Source organism: Triturus cristatus, chromosome 7, assembly GCF_964204655.1.
Source record: "Triturus cristatus chromosome 7, aTriCri1.1, whole genome shotgun sequence".
Lineage (NCBI taxonomy): Eukaryota > Metazoa > Chordata > Amphibia > Caudata > Salamandridae > Triturus > Triturus cristatus.
The window spans coordinates 738,006,765-738,028,068 of NC_140590.1; the positions used below are offsets into that span (position 1 = coordinate 738,006,765).

The 21,304-nt window shown below is 49.0% G+C and overlaps 1 protein-coding gene across 7 annotated transcripts in view; it reads left to right on the plus strand.

Annotated features, from left to right (window-relative positions):
- Positions 1–21,304, plus strand: part of RBFOX3 (RNA binding fox-1 homolog 3) — a 2,040,484-nt gene that overhangs the window by 2,004,745 nt on the left and 14,435 nt on the right. For all 7 annotated transcript variants that reach the window (XM_085617449.1, XM_085617452.1, XM_085617453.1 and 4 more), the window contains one exon: positions 19,427–19,505. In XM_085617449.1, the coding sequence (XP_085473575.1) occupies positions 19,427–19,505 (79 nt within the window). The remainder of the gene's footprint in view (positions 1–19,426; positions 19,506–21,304) is intronic.

The following is a 21,304-nucleotide window of genomic DNA, read 5'->3' on the forward strand; positions in this document are numbered from 1 at the left end:
GCTGTCCCACGCAGGCTCTCGCTGTCGGCGGTGTCGGCGACTTGATCGAAGCAAACAAGCCTTGGCAAAAGCAATTGTAGAAGGATTCGGAAATCAGCTGTTGGTTCTGGCCAGCAAGGTCAGAGGGATTGCTCCTTTGGAGGGGAGCAAGGGCCAGTCTGGAGCAACCAGACCAGCAGTGTTTGTCGTAGATTTCGTCGCCAAGATGGCCACTAGCCAGCGGGCCAGCAACCGGTTAGGCGCGTCGAGTGGCAAAATGCAGAAGGGCCCCACGCAGATCGTGGAGATGCTGGATGGCTCACCTTTGGTGCAGATGCTGCTCGAGGGTTGGGCTTCTCAGGACCCAAAGCACAACTTGGAGGGAGCCTCGGTTGTTGCACTGGTCAGCTTGTCGTAGTCGTTCCAAGATGGCTGGCTCCACGTGTCTCGGTGCCTCCACGGGTCTCCTCTTTGCAGGGACTGTGGATCAGGCGGTGAGAGGTCTGGAGGTCCAGGTCTTGTCAGTCTCTGGGCTCGGGCTCCGGCGGGAGGCGGCGGCAAAGCAGACGTTGATTCACTGGATGGTGCTTGCGTTAGCAAGGTGGTCACTCCCTGACCACAGGGGAGATTGGCTTCAGTCCTCTGTGCAGCAGAGCGTCGAAGTTCCCGTCTTCTTCTTAGTTTTAAGTTGATTCCAGGATGTCTGAAGTCTTAGGACACAGCTCCTACCTTTAAGCGGATTCTAGGGGCCGGACTACCTGCTAGGTCCCTCCCTATGGGTGGGACCAGGAAGGGGGGTGGTTACACCCCCAATCCTTTGTCCAGCTCGCCCCAGGCCCGGGACTGGTGTGCCCCAGGACCGGTTTGAACTGGCATATGCACCGAGGCTCCTTGTGAGCCACAGGCATGTCTGGTTTCTTTCAAGCCCTACCTGACCAATACACAAAATCCTGTCTGGGGTGGTGCACGCACCTCCCCTGGCAGGAAACCCTTTGTCCACACCTCCCAAGCTGGAAGGACTCCCAGCAGCAGGAGGGCAGACTTGTGTCTGTGGTGGCAGCATCCATTTTGTGGAGCTGAGGCTATGTCTGATTTTACCCGGGTTTCAGGTACTGTACATGTCGTGTCCCTCTAGAAGGGTGGAATGCTAACCCCGTCGCCAGAATTGGCGAGGGGTTAGTATTCCAATTCGTATGACACCTTACTCGACATGTTTTGATAAAGCCAAACCAAAGATAGCATTTAACCGCGAGGTTCATAATGCACTTAAGAGTATATGGTATGACAATATCTGGAAACAGTAGAAGGAAGTTGTTCCGACCACTGCAGACAGGCCCAGCTCATGCCAGAGTACTATCTCACATGGAACCAAGCACTCTGCCTTCAGGATTGTTAAGGCCTGCCATAGGAGTGACTTATAGGTTACCAGGTGTCCCATTTAAGGTTAGGTATAGGTATACTACACCTAAGTAAGAGGTGGTTACACCAACTTACCCCAGCTGAGTGATCAGCCAGTTGTGTCAGATTTGTTAGGCCAAGCCTGGGGTGGCAAAATACATGCTTCAGCCCCGGGCAGGCCTTGGGTACACCAATGCCCTGGGTACCTAGTGTACACTGGTACAGGGGCTGACAGGGTGATCCAACCAATTGGGTATGTACCTAGGGTACATGGAGTCCATTTTAAAGAGAGAGCAGATAGTTGGCCTGAGATCCTGCCATTCAGGCTCTCAGGCTAAGTCGAAAAACCAGCTAGACACTAGGCAAAAATTTGGGGGTAACCATAGTCAGATATCCACCTTCCTACAGTGGGTTTCGGTTAGGCTCTGCTATAGCGAGCCAAGGGTTTATAGGGGGAGAGCCGCTCGTGCGCTCGGGCAGGAATGTAATCTTCCTGCCCCCTGCGGCTTAATAGGCATGGGTTCTGTTATCATGGCCGGTGCAGGACTAGTGGTACCTTATTACCTGCGCCTGGGACTCGGTGGCACTTTGGAGCAGGGGCCGGTTCGCATTCAGGTCTCGGCTCCGGCTCGCAGTGGTAATTTAGTCTTTCTGACACAGGTGGCCATTACCGTCATTAGCGGGGCTTTACAGGGCGGCAATGAATCCCTTCGCCCTGTAGTTCTTCGGCTCCCCTCCTCTCCCGGCCCGATCCAGTTAACTCCGTCAGCAGGAGGGGGGCGGGGGGGTGGTGAACACAGCCTCTCTCGGAGGCAGCGTCTGGGGGGCTTATACAATGCTATGTCACCCAGACCTATCCGGCCTCCTGGGGGGCGGGCCGTAGTTAGCTGGCTTCCAGTGTCCCATGGTTGTCTAGAGACAAGGTGACCGTGAGGTTTTTTGTCAATTCACCTCGCGGTAACGACAGTAGGCACTATTTAAAGTGGGGTTTACTGTCCCTCGGCATATTGGCAAAATTGTTGCCTGCAGTGGTTGATCTCCAGGCATCTCATTATTTCTTCTGCTAATACCAATTCATCATGGATCAGGGGGCTGATCCTCCGGTAGTGGCAGGTTCCAGCTCTCAGCCACCTTCTGAGGCTCTATATATGCAGGCCATCCAGGCTATGATTCAGGCTGCGGTGGCAGCAGCCTTTGAGGATCACGAGGGGGTGCTGGGTCCCTCTTCCCCCAAAGGACAAGACTAGACGCACCTCCAGGCACTGAAGGGGATGGTGAGGAGGAGGACGACATGGCGTTACCGATTCCCCTGTCGATGAACTGTCTGATGATTTCTTCATGCAGTATCAGCGCAAGGAGCCCAAGTCCTTACTATTGCATTTCTCTGTGAAGAAGGTTATTGATAATGAATGGCAAGAGATAGATAAACAGGCTTTTCTGCGTTATCTATCCAGACGCTACGCCATCCAGGACTTCGCAAAGGATTGCCGTCCTCCATGAAGGTCAACTCTCTCATGGCTGGTCTGGCCTCTCAGGGATCCATCATTTCTGAGGATGCGCCTCCTTCGGACCCGGTCGACAAAAGGGTGGAAGCTGCTGCCAAACGTTCCTATGTGGCTGCCAACGTTTCCATACGTGCTTCCGCCTATTTGTCATACACAGTTCAGTCTTTATTGAAGGACCTCCAACCTTTGGCTGAGTTGCTGGAAGAGGGGGCTGATGTTCTTCCTACCTTGGCAGTTATGGAACGACCGAAAATACTTTTGTCAGATATATCTTTCGACACCTTGGGGGCTGCCGCTGCAGCTGGTGGTGCTATGATCCAAACCCGTCGCCAGGTACAGCTCTGCCACTGGAAGGCCGATGCTGCCCAAAAGGCTATCCTGATGAAAATTCCTTTGTCAGGAACAAAACTGTTTGGCGCTTCCCTGGAGGAAATGGTTAAGAAGTACGCAGAAGACAGGAAGCTTTTGGCTCCCGTCATTCCTCACGGAGCTGTTTTTTTGGTCCTAAACATGCCTTTACTCCCAGTTCTACATCCAGGGCCAGTCTGCCTTTTTGAGGTCGTGGCTAGAGCACCCCCTTCTTCAACAAATCCCGGTCTCAGCCTGCTTCCTCAGCCCGCATCTAAATCCTGACTATCCTAGGCTCCCTCCTGTCGGGGTTCTGGTGGGTGGACGTCTGCGGAATTTCGTCACTGCATGGGAATCATCTTTCTCTGACCAGTGGGACCTCCGGATTGTACGGGAAGGCTTCTCCTTTGTTTTCAGTTCCCTTCCTCCAGATGCTTTCTGTTCCACCCCACTTCCTTCGACGTCGGGAAAGCAGGAGGCCCTGCTAACCGGTGTTCAAGAGCTCCTCAAAAAAGGGGCTATTTGGCCGGTTCCTGCTTCTCAGAGGGAAGGGGCGTTTATTCCATCCTGTTTCCCCTGAGGAAGGTGTCTGTCAATTTTCGTCCAGTTCTGGATTTGAAGCGGGTTAATTCTTTCATTCCCCATGTAACATTTTAAATGCTCTCATTACAGTAGATCCTCCCGCTGGTGGTTCAGGGGGAGGTAATTGCTTCTCTGTTACTTCTGGATGCCTACCTCCATGTGCTCATCCACCCGTCCTCTCAGCGATTCCTTCGTTTATGTGTGGGGGGCCGCCACTTTCAGTTCCAGGTACTTGCCTTTGATTTGTCCGCCTACCCAAGGGTCTTCACAAAGGTTTTGGCACCCTTGGTTGGGATCCTCCACATGGAGGGGATCAGGGTTTTTCCTTATGTGGATGACAGGCCGATCTCTGTCTCTTACTTTTTTATGTGGACTCTTCACATCAAGAGGGTCTGCGAAGTCCTATCCAACCATGCGTTCCTGATTAACTTCCAGAAGTCTCACCTGTTACTGACCCAAGACTTGGTGTTCAGCGGGGGTCGCCTGGACGTGGTCCGGGGGATGCTCTTTTGCCTGTGGAACTGAGGAATACCTTATGGAGGGATCTGGCTTGTCTTCTGGGTCAGGACTCCGCCCCTGTTCATCAACAGTTGAGGGTTCAGGTGTTGATTTCGGCTACCATCAATGTCTTACCGTGGGTCCGCCTACATTTATATCATCTCCTGTCCCGATGGGCTCCCTGTTTGGGAAATTATGATCTTCCAGTGGTGGTGTCCCTGCAGATCCGTACCGAACCGGGCTGGTGGTTAGTGGAGTCTCAGTTCTCCAAGGATTCCCTTCCTGGTTTCCCCGTCCCAGGTGGTCACGACCGATGCCAGTCTCCTGGGCGGGGGGGCGACCCTGGGTTCCTGGTCTGTTCAGGGTTGGTGGAATCATCTTCAGGCGAGTTGCTCCTCCAACTTTTGGGAGTTGAAGGCCGTTCATCTGGAGTTTGCCCTTGCTCTCCGAGGTCATCATGTTTTGGTCCAGACGGACAATCAGGTCAAATTGGGGAAGAGGTGTGGCGCCGCGGCCAGGGCGACTGACTCCGGAATCTGGGGATCACGGTTCGATCCCCAGCGGCAGATTAGCCCAGCACCATGTGACTCTGGGCAATAGCTTGCTTAATTTTCCCGACGGCCCGAGTGCCTAGAGACCCTTACGAGTGATTGTTCGCACTTTACAAATGTGGATTATCAGGTGGTGATGGGATACATCAATCATCGGGGTGGTTGCAGGGTTCGCTCCCTTTGGCTTGTCTCTCAGAGTGGTGTATCTCCTGGGGAGTGAGAATGTCGTGGCGGATCGCCTGAGCCAGGTGTTTCCAATGATGTCTGCCATCTCTCTGAGGGTCTCTGTATTCCGACAGCTGCTAGTCCAGTTTGGTCACCCGACAATAGACTTGTTCGCGGATGAGTTCAATGCTCTCCTACTTCGCTTCTGCAATCTCCCCCCGGGGCATGGCGGTTGGATGCATTGTCGTTCCGTTGGCCAACCTCCCTTCTGTACACATTTCCCCATTTTCCCTTGATACCGCACGTTCTGTGCAAGATTTGCCAGGAGAAGGCGTTTGTCCTGTTGGTGCTTCCCAGATGGGTTCGCTATCCTTGGCTTAATCTTCTGAGCGAGTTGGCTGTCCTGGAGTGCTGGGCGATTCGGATCTTCTTTACCTCTTACGGGGCCCCTTGCTCCCGGTGGGGTTGTTGCGTCGGCTGCATCTTCAGGCCTGGCTCTTGAGAGGGTGAACTTGCTGGTGCAGGGTTGTTCTGTGGAAGTGGTGGATTTGCTACAAGGTTCCCGCCTGTCTTCTACTCTGCTTTCTAACTCCTGCCATTGGTCCTCCTTCTCTTGTTGGTGTGGGGTAAAGGGGGTTGACCCTGTGGATCCCTTGAAGGTCCTCGATTTTCTTGCTGAGGTGTTTTCCCTGGGGCTGGCTCCTTTCACCCTGTGGGCTCAATGGGCGGCCTTGCATGTATTTTTCAGTCCGGTGCTGGACGGGCTTGATCCTCTTATAGCTCGCTTGCTTTGGAGTTGTTTTATGCAGCGGCCTCGGGCTGTTTGCCTTGCTTCTTCCTGGAATCTTCATTCGGTTTTATGGGCCCTTTCGGGTGCTCCCTTTGAACCCTTGGGTTCGGTGGATTTGAAGTTTCTCACCTTCAAGGTGGTGTTTTTGGTGGCGATCATCTCGGCTGGTGGGATTGGGGAGCTGGGATCCTTTCTGCTGTCTCCTCCATTCTTGCGGGCTCTCCCAGATTGTCTTGCGCCCTGACAGTTAAGGTCCCTTCGGTGGTCAACAGCGAGGTAGTATTGCCGTCTTTTCATCCCGTTTTGATGTCTGCGTTGGATTCGTCTCTCTCTCTCTCTTTTAAATGTTCGGCGGGCTGTCTTGTTGTATTTGGATCGGACAGCCCCTTTCTGTTGTTGTAACAATTTGTTTGTGACTTTTCGTCTGGTTCCGTCTGGTCACAAGCCTTCTCTTTCCACTTTAAGCCGTTAGATTAAACAGGCTATCTTGCTTGCCTACGATTCTCAGGGGTCTGAGCTGTCAACCAGGGTTCAGGGTCGTTCCCCCAGGAGGCTCTCTGTTTCTTCGGCCTCTTTCCAGTGTGTCTCTACTGAGGATATCTGTCGGGCAGTAAACTGGTCCTCCCCGCACATGTTCATGGAGCATTACCGGGTGGTTTTGGGTGGTCCTCCTACTGGGGGTTTTGCTGAGGCTGTTCTCGGGGCTGGTTCCTCCAGCTTGTGATTGATTTATTTTTTTTGTCATGTACCCTATGTGGTTTAGTCCATTTGATATTTCTATTCTGGATTAAACCTGGTTCTGTTGCATCTACTCCTTGTTGTCGGTTTCTTGATTGCTATGAAGCCGCTTGGCTTGGGTATATGATCACTTTGTGTCTCATGTGGCGAGGAAGACTTACGAGGAGGTAATGCCCCGGTTACTTACCGGTAATCTTCATTACTCCGAGTATTGTCTTCCTCGCCACATGAGTTCCCATCCCTCCCTCCCTGGTGTGCTATTAGCTTCATTTGTTCTTGTGGCTTAGTAGTTCTTCAGACAGTGGGATGGGCCGACTCTCCTCTTATTGAGGTCAGGGGTGACGAGGGTCAGCCATGTTGGGAAGGAATGGGAGGCATGGGATGCTGACTTTTGCTTTGGAGGGTTCTGGTGTGGAGCTGAAGCGAACTTTGGGTCTCATGTGGCGAGGAAGACAATACTTGGAGTGATGAAGATTACCGGTAAGTAACCGGGGCATCACTACCAACTCCACCCAGCGGCCAAACACACCACGGCAATTATTCTACACATGCTCACATTAGTACTCATGCTTCTGTTCATAACCTTCTCATGCACTTACTCTCGCACACTTACACTCTTAACACAGTTACACTCATTCCTCTCACCTGCAATGCCACTTCTCTCTGCTCCCACTCTTGCTACTAGCGCGATACTCTGACTCAAGGCCTTCTGATACATACCAGCCATCTCCTCAAGGTGCTAAAGCTATTCAACAGCCACAGCTCCTCGTGGTTTTACTCCTCTTGGGGGCTGACGCCTGGTACCAGTGCCCGGATCAGTGGCCCTGCAGCAGGCACGGCACAAACACAGCCTAGTCCAGGTGGCTTGCAAGAATTTCCCCAGTCTCAAAGCAGTTACGGCAAGAGATGCATGATAAAGATGACCGATCATGTGCAAGAATTATTAGGGTAGCAGTTGGAGGAGTCAGGAAGATCCCTTGCCCCCACACGCTACAGACCATTAACAAGAAGCATTGGAAAAGCCAATAGATCTCCCCTTTAAGACCTGTTTCCTCTCTCAGTGCCTTCTGTTCATGCCCTATGAGGCTGATGATGTGCACGGCAAAAGCTGAACAAAAGGACCTAAGAGGTGGCCGTGTTATTTTGTATGTGAACGCAGGTGTGAGAACGTGTTTGTGCATGTGTCATCACTCAAATATGCCTCTAAAATGACATGAGTTTTTAATTTACTAATCCGAATTAGATCTGAAAATTTGAAGAAATAATAATTACTTTGAAAGCGCTTTTTTGCTAAGTATAAAAGAAGTGAGCATTAAAAAAGGACTTCTAGGCAGGCTTGTAATGGAGGCAGCAGGAAGCAACAGGTGTAGGAAGGATAATACAACACTCAGCAAGGATAACACAGAGAGAACAATCTAGAGCCCAGAGAGAGAGAAGCACCTGAGGAAGAGAACTGGAAAAACACAAGCTCCTGGGGTGCACATATTATGCTAATAGTAACAGGTATTTTAAAAGAAAATCCTCTTAAACATTGTTTTTAACAGGACAGATATAAGTGGAATGTGCACTATATCTTGAAGTGGATACCCACATAATTTACAGCTTTTGCTTCTTATACCTATTTTTAGGTCTCGCCTGACCCAGCGCATGCGCTGGTCTGGCGAGACTGATTGAGAGGGCTCCAAAAAGTGCTACAAGGCCAGCCTAGAGCCACAGTGCATGCGCCATTACTTTCGGCTTCGCGGCCGCTTTGATGTTTGATCGTGATCGCGATCGTGATCACTTTCACTTTCGCGGCTGCATGGCCGCTTTGCATAGCCAATAGGTCTCGCTTTTGGGACCTTATAAGTATTTAGTTATGCAACTGTTGCATGGCAAAACACTTATAAGGTCCCAAAGGCGAGACCTATTGGCTATGCCAATGCTTGTTATACCATTCTCATTACTCCAAGCAAGATAGCGAGTTTGAGTTCCAGTGGATCACCCTCACTACATGGCCTGCTCTGGGCACCTTATTTACAGGCTATGCTGTGGCCACACACCGCTGAAAGGCCTCAGTACATTTTCTGTAAAAGAGGGAACTCTCAGCACTGTACACATGGTTCGACACAGTGCAGAAGAGGCCATTTTGAACTAGAAAACTGCGCGGGAGTATTTACAATGGTTAAATCTGTCGCTCCAACTCCTAACAGGAGTGCAGATGGAGTCCGAGCTTACAGGCCTGCCACCACTGGGACATAAACACCTCCCCAGCAGCACTGTCACTGTGAGGCCTTTCAAACATGACAAATATCGGAGTCTAACAAGACTGCAGCTATTGCAGGGTCTCAGGCAGCCACTAACATTTCCAAAACTACGGATTGTTAGTTGTTTCCCAAATTAACAGCAGTATACACAATAAAATGTATTAAGAGACTCTCATGAGCGTTGTGCAACAATAACACTAGATATGGCAAGATAGCCGAAAAACTGATTGCAGGCGCGTGGACTGGGTCAGCCTTCATGAAATGCTCCATGTAAACAAAAGACAAGTGTGCGGAGATGGGGAGGTAGGTGGGGAAGCCCATCCTTCAATGTCAGGGCTGCCTGGAAGCTCAGCAGGCAGTGTGAGGACAAAGGGCCGGGCTGTGTCTCACTCTATGGGGATGCTCACATGTATATTATCTAGCTCCTTAGCCGTGCACATGTTTATTAGAAGGAACACATCCATCGCTTTTGGAAATGTCAAATTAAAACGTAGTTTAATGAATCGCCTTTGTTTCTTTTGTGACGAAATTGCACAGCAGAGCACTATAATCATTAGTAGTGGAAATATGAATACTAACATTATTATTTTTAGTGTTATTATTACGTGTTAATTTAAGGCATTGCCTCGTAAAAATTTGCGGAATTATCGAATTACATTTTTGTGTACTATATGAAGAGTGTGTCCATTATATTTTTTGCACAGCAGACCTCAATAATGTGGGGTCTTGTCGTAGCTTCAAAATGATTCGTACTGGAGAAGAAGGAGCCCACTGTTTAGGAGCATGGCCCTGGTGTGTCTGTGAATATGGAGCTGTATGGCACTGCCACAGTGCCAACATCCCAAAGGTCGACAGATGTACACAGACATAGCACCAAAACACTCACAGACCCAAACAGGGACAACTTACACAGGCACGCACTGATATGGATACAACTATACACCCGTAAACCTAACTTAAGAGTTACAGAATGGACCCACAATCTAAAACACACACAGTCATTGGCAAATACATGAACACATGCAGATATAGGCACACACAGACCATGGCCACACACAGTCGTAGATATCTACAATACATACAAAAAACCTCATGCACACAGAACACTCGGGTGTGGAGTAATCACACCGGACACACACGAGACGAGTATGTGCTACACAGAACTTGCTTCTTCTGAAATATTAATGACCTAAAACTTTATTCTGATGCTTAATGTTCTTGCCGGAGGCCCCAGTAACGTGGACCTTTCTGGAATCGCTCTTTGCCACGCTACGCGAAGACCTTCAAAGTGTGAAGCGTGACCTAACTGCAGAGCTTAAAGAGGTTCGCAAGGATGTAGATGACATAGGGGAAAGGGTAGCGTCTCTAGAAGATAAAAGCGATTCCCAAGATACAGAGATGGCGGCCTTGCAACAAGAGGTCCTCCGCATCCATGAACAACAAGTGGACGTGCAATCTCATCTCGAGGACTTAGAGAACCGCTCCCGGTGCCACAACATCAGGATCCGGGGGGTTGGCACTAATGAGGAAGCCGGGGACATTTTCGCCTATGTACGAGAACTGTTCAACCATATTCTGTGCAACCCCCTAGACTCCCCGCTGAAGCTGGACCGTGCCCATAGGGTGGGCCCTCCCAGAGCGGTGACGGCGCTTTCCGCTGACATTCTGGTCTGCGTACAGGACTTTCTCACTAAAGAAGAGATCTTGCACAAAGCCCGTGCTCTCAAGCACATCTCCTTTCGCAACCAGACGCCCACCCTATATCAGGATCTTTCAGCCATCACCCTTCAGAAACGCCGAACCTTCCGTCCTATCACAGAGGTCCTCCGTCAACGCAATATTTCCTACTCCTGGGGGCACCCGTTCCGTCTGGTGTTCCGACACGATGGCAAGCTATTCCAACTGCGCTCTCTATCTGAGGCCAGCAAGCTCCTGGGGATCCCTCTCCCGGAGGACACGGACGATGGGGCCCGCTCAGAGCCGGGGTCCAGTGACGATGGACAGCGATGGAAACAGCAGTGGCGGCGTCGACGTGTCCGCCGGCTGGACCCTGCAATTGTCAAGAGGGAGCAGCGGGCGACCCTGGAGGCCCTGTCGGGGGCCCTGGCACAGACCTCTCCTGACTAACCACTCCTGGTGACCTAGGTTATATCCTTTTGCTGATATGTTGGGGTGGAAGGGGGAGATGGAAGATCTGATACTGGCCACACGACTACCCATTAGACATTCTCCCTGCTCATCCCCGTATGATGGACAATGTTCGCATTTTGAACTGTTTTTGGCGCCTGTTGCGCTTCATGGGTCTTCCGTTATATACCTTTTAGCACTGGTTGCGCTTATTGTTTTTTTTTTCTTTCTGCTCCTTTTTTCTTTGGGTCAGGGTTTTTTCCTTTCTTTTGTAGCCTTCGCTCTCTCCTTTCTCTCCCTCGCCTGGGGGCCCTCGGGCCGCATGGGGCGCTCGGACGCTCCCCCCTTCTGGCTGATGGGTCACTCACTACAGTGTGAGGTCTGCCTGCGGCCGCGTAAGACCCTTGATTTCTTGGGGTCTCCCCGGCGGTGTGCACTCCCCCCTGTCTTGAATGCCACCCTCCTCTATTAGAATCCTCACTCTTAACGTGAGAGGCCTCAAAAACCCGATTAAACGAAGGGCACTTCTTTCCTATTTGGAGGGCACGAGGGCGGACATCTGCCTTCTCCAAGAGACTCATGTTCTTACCAGGGACTGTCACAGACTCCGATCCCACTTCTTTCCGGCCCAATTTTACTCCTCTGGCCCTGCAAAAAAAGCTAGGGTTGCCATTTTGGTTTCGAGGAATTTCCAAGGGAGGGTGGTGCAACGAGTGGCCGAAATTCGGGGTAGGCTCCTCGCATACCAATTCATGTCGGGGGGACGCACATTCACAGTGGGTTCCATTTACTCACCCAATGAGGGCCAAGAACGCTTCCTAGGTGAAGCACTGATGGAGGTAATGACCACCCAGGATCGACTGGTGCTGATTGGGGGGGGACCTCAATCTAGTGTTTGATAATGTCAAAGATCGCTCTACACAATGCACTAGTCAAGTGGGTTCCCTCTCCCAGACAGGACACGACACTCTACACGATCTGGGCCTCACGGACCTCTGGCGACACCTGCATCCAGACACAAGGGACTTTACCTTTTACTCGAACGCACACCACACACACGCCAGACTGGAATTATTTTCTGGGTTCCCAACCCATTCTGGACATTGCACTCTCAGCGGACATATTGGCGGCCGCTCTTTCTGACCACTCCCCGGTAACACTCACCATAGCCCTCCCGCAGACTCACCCCCCGGCCAGACACTGGCACTTCAGAGACGCACTGCTACACCTCCCGGACACGGTCGCACACATACAGCAGGCACTGAATGACTACTTGCTTCACAACTACAACTCGGACACCGCGCTCACCACCAGATGGGCTGCGCTGAAAGCTTTCATACGGGGCAAAGTAATTGCTATATCCGCGGCCGACAATAAAGAGCGTCTGAGTAAGAGGGAGGAATTGACGCTACAGGTGCGGGAGTTGGAACTGATGCACCAACATACTGGTGCTCCGTGGGCATGGAAACAGTTAAAAATGGCCAGAGAGCAACTCACGGCCTTAGACAGGGATAGGGCCGGATACGTGGCGCTGCGTTTACGGCACTCTTTCTAGATGGGGGGGACAAGTGTGGGCGGCTACTGGCGCACAGACTGAGGGAGGCCCGCCAACGCGGTGGGGTCCGGGAGATCAGGGATTCTGCAGGAGCGCTCCACACTTATGATTCGGCCATTGCCGAGACATTTCGGGAATTCTTTGCGCAACTATATGCGGAGCAGCCTTTGGAGGCACCAGATATTGATTCCTATTTGGCGCAGACTGGCCTTCCGCGCTTGTCGCGCTTGTCCCCTGATCAAGCGGCCCACATCGAGAAAGAGATTAGGATCGAGGAAGTTATAGCTGCCATAGCCCGCTTGAAACTGGGCAAATCGCCTGGCCCCGGCGGTTACACTGCAGCCTTTTATAAAAAATGTTGCACCACGCTGGCCCCTATTCTCACCCGGCTTTTTAACTATTTCGCCGAGCCGGGAGCGATCCCCGCATCCATGTTGGAGGCAGCAGTAGTGGTTATTCTGAAGCACGGGAAGGACACAACACTGTGTGGGTCCTACCGACCCATCTCACTGTTGAACATTGACTTGAAATTATATACTGGGATCCTGGCCGCCCGTCTAAGTCCTCATATGCAGGGACTAGTGGACCTGGATCAGGCCGGATTCATACCGCAGCGCCAGATGAGTGACTACACCAAAAGAGTTTCCCACCTGATTGTAAAGGCTTCCCGCATCCCCGGAGAGTACATGTTGCTGACGGTGGATGCAGAAAAGGCATTCGACCGAGTCCACTGGCCATATTTAGAACAAACGCTGATACGTGCCGGTCTTCAAGAGAAGATGCGGACACACATCTTGAACTGCTATTGTTTTCCTAACGCCACGGTCAGAGTGAATGGCTACACCTCCGTGCCGTTCTCTATCAGTAGGGGCACTAGACAGGGGTGCCCTTTGTCACCCCTACTCTTTGCACTCTACATGGAGCCCTTGGCTCAGAAGGTCCTTGACCACCCGCAGATCACTGTCATTCGCTTCGGAGGGGATACTCCTATGTGAGTCTCTACGCGAATGACATGCTGGCCACCTTCTTACTTTTTGGAACAGCAAGTACCTCTGACACCATAAATTACAATTTCAACTTTTCTCTGCAAGCCTGTTTATTGACTGCGAGTTGTATTTGATTTACATAGATTTGAATTACTTTGAAACAGAAAAAACACTTCCTCAGTGTGACAAACACATGTCCTAAACATTTAACATTAAGCAAAACTTTACTATTTTCAAAATAACATAGTGACAACTAACATAAAATAAATTCAGCAAATAGATAATGTATCGAGCCAGTACTCAGATATCCTATTTTTAAACATAGGGGCATTCTAACTCATTGTTGCCTCCACATTGAATGATTGTTGTGGTCCTAGACAGGATTAGAGAAAAGATATATTTTCCAGAGTTGTCGTGGAGAGCGTTGACTAGATGTATTGTTTCTGCTCTTCTGGGGGTGTTATTGTATGATTTATATTCCAAATAAATTCTCGTTCTCTATTAGCCGACGCGTTTCGACCTTTCGTGTAGTGGACCTTTATTGACTTCCTAAGGTCTTCATCAGGGCTCAATTATAGTTCCAAAGGGACATCTTTTTCCTGGAAAAAGCAATGGTATATCTTAACATAAAGGGTGTATTTTGTTAGAGAGTTTAAAGCGTGTTTTATTTAATTCTAAAAAATCGCTAGGTATTTTTCTTAAAAACCTGATTGCAGGTGGAACTTACATACTGTTGGGTAAGGGATACTGGCGTCTTCTTTCACCTATAATGTGCAAAGGAGGACATAAAGTCCCCTTCACATAACCGCTAATGTTTGCGACTTGCTAAACAAAAGAAGAACGAACCATGAGAAAGCCAATTATCTCATAGATATGTCCTCCTTTGCACATCATAGGTGAAAGAAGACGCCAGTATCCCTTACCCAACAGTATGTAAGTTCCACCTGCAATCAGGTTTTTAAGAAAAATACCTAGCGATTTTTTAGAATTAAATAAAACACGCTTTAAACTCTCTAACAAAATACACCCTTTATGATAAGATATACCATTGCTTTTTCCAGGAAAAAGATGTCCCTTTGGAACTATAATTGAGCCCTGATGAAGACCTTAGGAAGTCAATAAAGGTCCACTACACGAAAGGTCGAAACGCGTCGGCTAATAGAGAACGAGAATTTATTTGGGATATAAATCATACAATAACGCCCCCAGAAGAGCAGAAACAATACATCTAGTCAACGCTCTCCACGACAACTCTGGAAAATATATCTTTTCTCTAATCCTGTCTAGGACCACAACAATCATTCAATGTGGAGGCAACAATGAGTTAGAATGCCCCTATGTTTAAAAATAGGATAACTGAGTACTGGTTCGATACATTATCTATTTGCTGAATTTATTTTATGTTAGTTGTCACTATGTTATTTTGAAAATAGTAAAGTTTTGCTTAATGTTAAATGTTTAGGACATGTGTTTGTCACACTGAGGAAGTGTTTTTTCTGTTTCAAAGTAATTCAAATCTATGTAAATCAAATACAACTCGCAGTCAATAAACAGGCTTGCAGAGAAAAGTTGAAATTGTAATTTATGGTGTCAGAGGTACTTGCTGTTCCAAAAAGTATTATTCTAGATTCCGGCCTCTGAATACCTTATTGAATCCCCCCCTTCACGTTATATGGCCACCTTCTTACAGCCTGCGACTGCCCTGCGATGCTTTCTGGAAAAACTGGAGACTTTTGGGTGGGCATCGGGCTTTAAAGTCAACCTCGCGAAATCGGTGGCGCTGGGCTTGTCCCTTCCACAGACAGTGTTGACGGACCTTCGGGCGCGCTACCCTCTGCAATGGTCCGATGAATCGGTTCCTTACCTAGGCATTCAGCTGGCCCCAACCTTACAAGCCATGAGACACATTAATTATTCCCTCTTATGGGAGCACATTCGAGGGGCGCTGGTGAGATGGAAACGATATCCAATCTCGTGGTTGGGGCGCATCGCCGCCATTAAAATGACCATTCTCCCCAAGATTTTATATCTTTTTCAGACCCTGCCCCTTCCGCCACCTACCGGTTGGCTGCAAAAGACCCAGTCGGACCTCTCCTCCTTCATTTGGCAGGGGCGCAAGCCTAGAATGAAGAGGCTGGTGAGCTTTCTGCCTCCACACGAGGCAGGCCTCGGAGTTCCAGATTTAGCACTCTACTATACTGCCACCCAACTACGGTATCTAGTTGAGTGGAGTAGACCGGAGTCTGAGAAACACTGGCTCTTCCAAGACCGTGCCGTAGCGGGCACGTCCTCATGAAGATCCCCTTCATGCCCAAGCAGTACCGACCGCCCAATCTATATGCATCTCAAGTAACAAGCTCCATCCTCAGGGCTTGGGATCGGGTTCATATAAGGCATGCCCTTACAATGTCTCCGTCCCCACTCACTTCATTTCTGGATCATCCAGATTTCGAACCCGGCGTGGGGCCTCGGGCCTTCACACGATGGATGGAGGCAGGTTGCCGCGCCATAGGCCAACTGTTTCACAAAGGGGACGTTATCCCATTCTCGCAACTCCGGGCGGACCATGGTCTCCTGGAAACGGAGCACCTGCACTACTTACAGGTCCGTCATTGGGCCCTCCACCCTGACAATCGGACACAGGCGGCACGACTTCTCACCCACTATGTACGTTGGCTCATCACAAGGCTCTCTGACAAGAAACTTATTTCCGATCTATATAAAATGCTACTATCTAGCTACACTAACACCTACCACGCCGGTCGGGCACGGTGGGAGAGGGATTTGGGTCGTGCTCTTACCTCCCGGGAATGGAATGGGGCGTGTTACAGGGCTCGCCACACAGCTACACATGTCGGCCTAACTGTAACCTTCACAAAACTGGTATACTATTGGTATTACATCCCAGAGAGATTGCACCAGGCTGATCCCGCATATAGTCCCGACTGTTGGAGAGGGTGTGGTCTGAGGGGTTCTTTGGTTCATCTTCTGTGGGACTGCCCACACATTCAACTCTACTGGACACATGTATTGGACGAGATTGACAGACACTTGGACACGGAACTCCCCCCGGTTCCTTGCATATGTCTTGCTGGGAGTGCCCAATCCTCTCACTCACCCCTTAAAATCTCTTAGAGGGAAACAAATAGCCATTGCTCTTGGTACGACATTACAGAACATACTTATACACTGGAAAACAGCCTAGGTTCCCACACACAATGGGTGGTATCACCGTCTCTGGCACGTACTGGGCATGGAAAAGATCTCCCTCTCCCTGGCCGGTAAGGGCGCTTCTTTTGGCGAACTCTAGCAACCATTTTTGGCTCTTTTGGCCACGGAATTCAGAGAACTGTATTGCCCCAAGTACCTACGCCTACTACACCTCACTACGCCGGACCCTTCGGTGTGACCCACTACAGCTCCACCCAGAACTCTGTGTGGCTCGTTTCTCATGCACATTTATTCATGTGGCTTTGTTCAATAAAAAGATTTAAACCTAAAAAAGTTTTGAAAGTCATGCAGGAGATATGTGCAGTAGTGTCATAGAACGGACATTAATCACCAAAAAAACGCAGCAAAAAATTAGCAAGACCCTTTAAAAATAAAACCATGATAAAAAAAAAGTTTGGAAAGTCACATTCATTTCTTCTAGGAGAGAAGTCACATTAATTTCTTCTAGCAGAGACTTCCATACTAAGGCCAATACGAATGAAAAGAGAGATTAAGCCATTCAAAAAAGAAAATAAAGTACACTCACCAGTTGGTTTTAAAAAGTCAATGGGGTATCTGGAGTAAGGAGGAGCAGGAGACTCTGGAACGAGTGAAAAAGAGGGAGAGGGGTTGAGGCTGAGGTATGGGAGAGCACGCCAGGAGGCTGTGATAACAGGGGCATTGTTTGAAGGCAAGCTGTTTGTCTTAGCCCTGGGTGTTGGAGGCCGGGCCCAGGCGGCGATCGGCTTGATATGTCGCATTGAGATAAACATAGGGCGCCGGTCTCTCTGCTATGTGCTGCTGAATGGGCTGCCTTGGTGTGGCTCACATGCACACTTCGATTTGCATATGAAAAGAGAGATTACGCCAAACCAAAATGAAACTAAAGTGCACTCACCAGTTGGTTTTAAACACAACGTGGAGTGGAATGAAAATAAAAGTGTTGCTTCAGCCAAAAATGGGAACCCAGTCATTAACGTTATGAGGCGGTCAGGAAAGGACTATGATACATGTTACTAAGGCGCTAACAGGTACGGGGGTGTTTATTTTTTTATACTAATCACAGTCACCCCTTAAAAGATTCGGAAGAAGCAGAGCATGAAGCAATCTTTCACAAACTGTCTCTTTGATGTAACTATGTTGAGGATGTGGCATAACATCCAGAGCTGCCGACTTTGGAACTGGGGACCTGGGTTCGAGTCTCTGTGTCGGCTCACCCCATACCTTGGAGAAAAAAACCCAATGCTGATACATGCCGATAAACGGAATAAAACAATGACGAAAACCAGAACAGAAACAAAATAAAAAAATGCTGATAGTAAGTTTATTACTAATTAGGCCATTTTCAAACTGAAAGCAAACCAAGATTATGAACAAATAATGCAGACCCACTAGTGCACGAAATTCCAGCTAAAAAGTATCAAATGGGAACATTCCAAAAGCAGAAGCTGGGCTGGAAACAAGAAAAAAAGAAGTGTGTGTAAACAAACAGAAATGGCCAAAAGTGAAGAGATACAAGTACTCGGTCAGTGCTCTGTGGGAGAGAGCAAAACACCAAAAAGAGGGACCAAAAACATACATTAGCCACAGAGAAGAAAGCTTTTCAGAAGGACATGTCAAAAACGAATGAAAAGTGATGGACAGGCTGTAAGCCCACAGAGTGGATACAGCATGTCTCGAAGAGACAGCGCATGTGCTGCCTAGGAGAGACCTAAAAATGAGGTTGCTAATGTGGTGCTGTGTCCTTCTGGAATCGCCCACTGGCTATGTATCCTATATTGAAAAGTGACAACGAATTTGTATTGATTTGTACACTGGTTCTTATGATCCGCGAAGGGGAATAAGCAAAAAATGTACAGACGGCAAACATTTTGGACCCTAAAAGTTTAGATCAGTGAAAAATAAATACCTGCATGAATGAAAGCAAAAAGATTTCAAAGTAATTCACAAAGCCTCTTTGCTATGAGCAGCTTCTTTGCCGCCCCTCCAATACCACTCAACTCTCACCCCATTCCTCTTTCACAGCTGCATCCACTCTTGCACTGTCGTCACATACCTGTCTCCTAGGCCACTCACCGCCTTCATGTACCTTGTCACTTCCTGATCCCACTCTCTCACCACTTAACCACACTCCCTCACCCACTTTAATTTCCCCCACTTTGACAACTGCATCCACTCCACATCCACTCACACCCTGCATCCACTCTTATAACTAGAAAAAACATATGGTTAAAGTTTTGTCTGGCTTCCTGGCTCTCTAAACAGAGGCATCCTCGAGCCCTGTGACATGTGTGTGCATGAGAGTGGCTGAGGCTCTGGCTGCAGTTGGGCGGGTTAGCTGTGGGTGACAGACCGCTCCATTTCACTCTAGGCAGCTGTGGAATGTAAACAGTGGCTATCTGACCTGTATTGATAGAAGGAGATTCTGTGTCTTTTGAAAAGACTACAGAGCTGGAGAAGTGTCAGTCATGTAGCAGCCAGCACACCCTCAGGGGCCTGCCCCCGCCGCACTGGCCTTCCAAAGGAATCTTTCCATCGTCAGATCTGCTTTCCTTCTGTGTGGCCAGAACTGAGGTTCTTCATTATGGTCTAAATGTATCTTTCTCCCTCATTCAGGCACTCTTTCCCTCTCTTTGCTTTTTCTCACTGTGCGTCTCTCTTTCTATGTGTCTCTCTCCCTTTTTTCTCTCTCCCTGTGTGTCTCTCCCTTACCCTCTCTGACTCATCCCCTGTTTTCTCTCCCTGAAGCTACGGCAGAGTGTACACCGCAGCCGATCCTTACCACCACACCATCGGCCCAGCCGCCACGTACAGCATTGGAACCATGGTAAGTTACTACTCACCGCCATCGTGTATTCAGCTCTTTCACCCCACCCCAGTCCACGTCATCCTGTGTACACTTATGGTGGCGCTGTACGCAAACTGATTCCAGTTCCTGGAGCAGAACATACCGTTACACCGATAATAAAACTACTTTTTTTAATACATCAAAAAGAAATTGTGTTAGGAACAGTTTCACTTTGTGCACCATAATCGAAACCGAAATTCACACCTCCCTTAAAAGGTAAAGAAAGCCAGAGTTCCTGTCCTTCTGTCCTTAAAGAGTACTTGAGTAATTCTCTGCTCATATGAATCAGCCTTTGGTTTAGCTCTGATCAGAATTTCTTGTCTCAAACTAATACACAGCGCAGGAAACCGCCCAGTGCTAGACAATGTGCTATACAAACGCAATTTCAAATAACACGTTAGAAAATGGCAGTACAAAATATAATCCTTCAGTATGAGAAAATCTTGTAATGAATTATTACAGGCGCGGGAAATATGCGCTAATCATTACTTTCGTGCTGGCAAGTGAAGGACTTCTTTCTGTATACACTTGCGAACTAATGGGGAAATCCTCTTTCATAGAAACCGACCCCCAACGCTGGTTGCGACTAGCTACCTCAGACTTACCGACACTCAGAAGGCAAAGCCTGTCCATCCTTGCTCCCCCGAGCTTCAGATACGGAGGCATAGAGTAGACCCTTGCTCCAGAAGTGGTTCCTTCAGCACAAATTGTTGAAAGCTGTCTATTCCGAGTGGCCCTCACCTATCCAGTAATCAAAGTCTCTCACAAGGCAAACGGTATATTCTGTCTCCTGGGTCTTGAATTAGGTGGTAGCTGTGCATCCTGTATTGCCACCCTGGCATTAACTCGAATATCAACGTGTAGTAGTTTGCAGGTTTTTTTGAGGTTTAACAGACTGTGGCTCCCGATTAAATCGGTTACTCTCAATCTGTGGCGTGCTGTCACCTGTGTAGACCCACGTGAACCTTGTGTCGGGAGCCTTAGGTCAGAGTGCATTCATTGGCTGATATACGGAAGTGATGGGTTCTGGGGGCGGGAGAGGTACTGGGTGGTGACTTCGGGGAGTGATTTAAAACATATCCATGTGTAAATGTGGTTGTGGGTTCTAGGTGTCGGCCTCCTTTGGTCTGGCGCAGGCGACGCCAGGCCAGTTTTGGGGTTAATGTGTGTTTTTAGCTAGCTTTGCATACAGCATCAAAGATGAAAAGAACACCCTGGGAAGGAGGGAGTTTCATTCCGTAATGTTTCGCTTGAGCTGACCCTTTACTACTTATTCTAAAGAGCGGTGCAGGGGACAGCAGTGAAAACTGGTGCCAGTTTAGGACACCAAGCCAGCTGCCGCCCCACCCCCTCCCGCCCAATCTAAAAACAAACAGCGCATTTGAGCTTGCACCCTCCTTTCTTGTCTCATGTTTGTGGGTATTTTTTGCTAATATTTCTCTTATTAAAGGGAAAAAAGCATACCTGAAACCACTAGTGCAGCTGCTAGCTAAAAGCTCTCATTAATTATGAGGGGAGTTCTCTGTCTCTTACTCTCTCCCTGGCTTTTGCGGTCTCTCTCATTTCCGATCCATTCCTATCAGCTATCTTCTCTCTCCTCGTGGCTCCATCCTGTTCTTTTCAATCTCTTGGTCTCGTTCTGTTTATTTTCCTTTCATTTGTCCTTGGTTCCATTTCTTTCCTTTGTTGTCACTCTTTCCATTACCATTTTCACCCTTCCTTAATCTAATCTTAACGCTTCATGTTCTGTTTCTATCCCTCCTCCCTACCTATCCTGT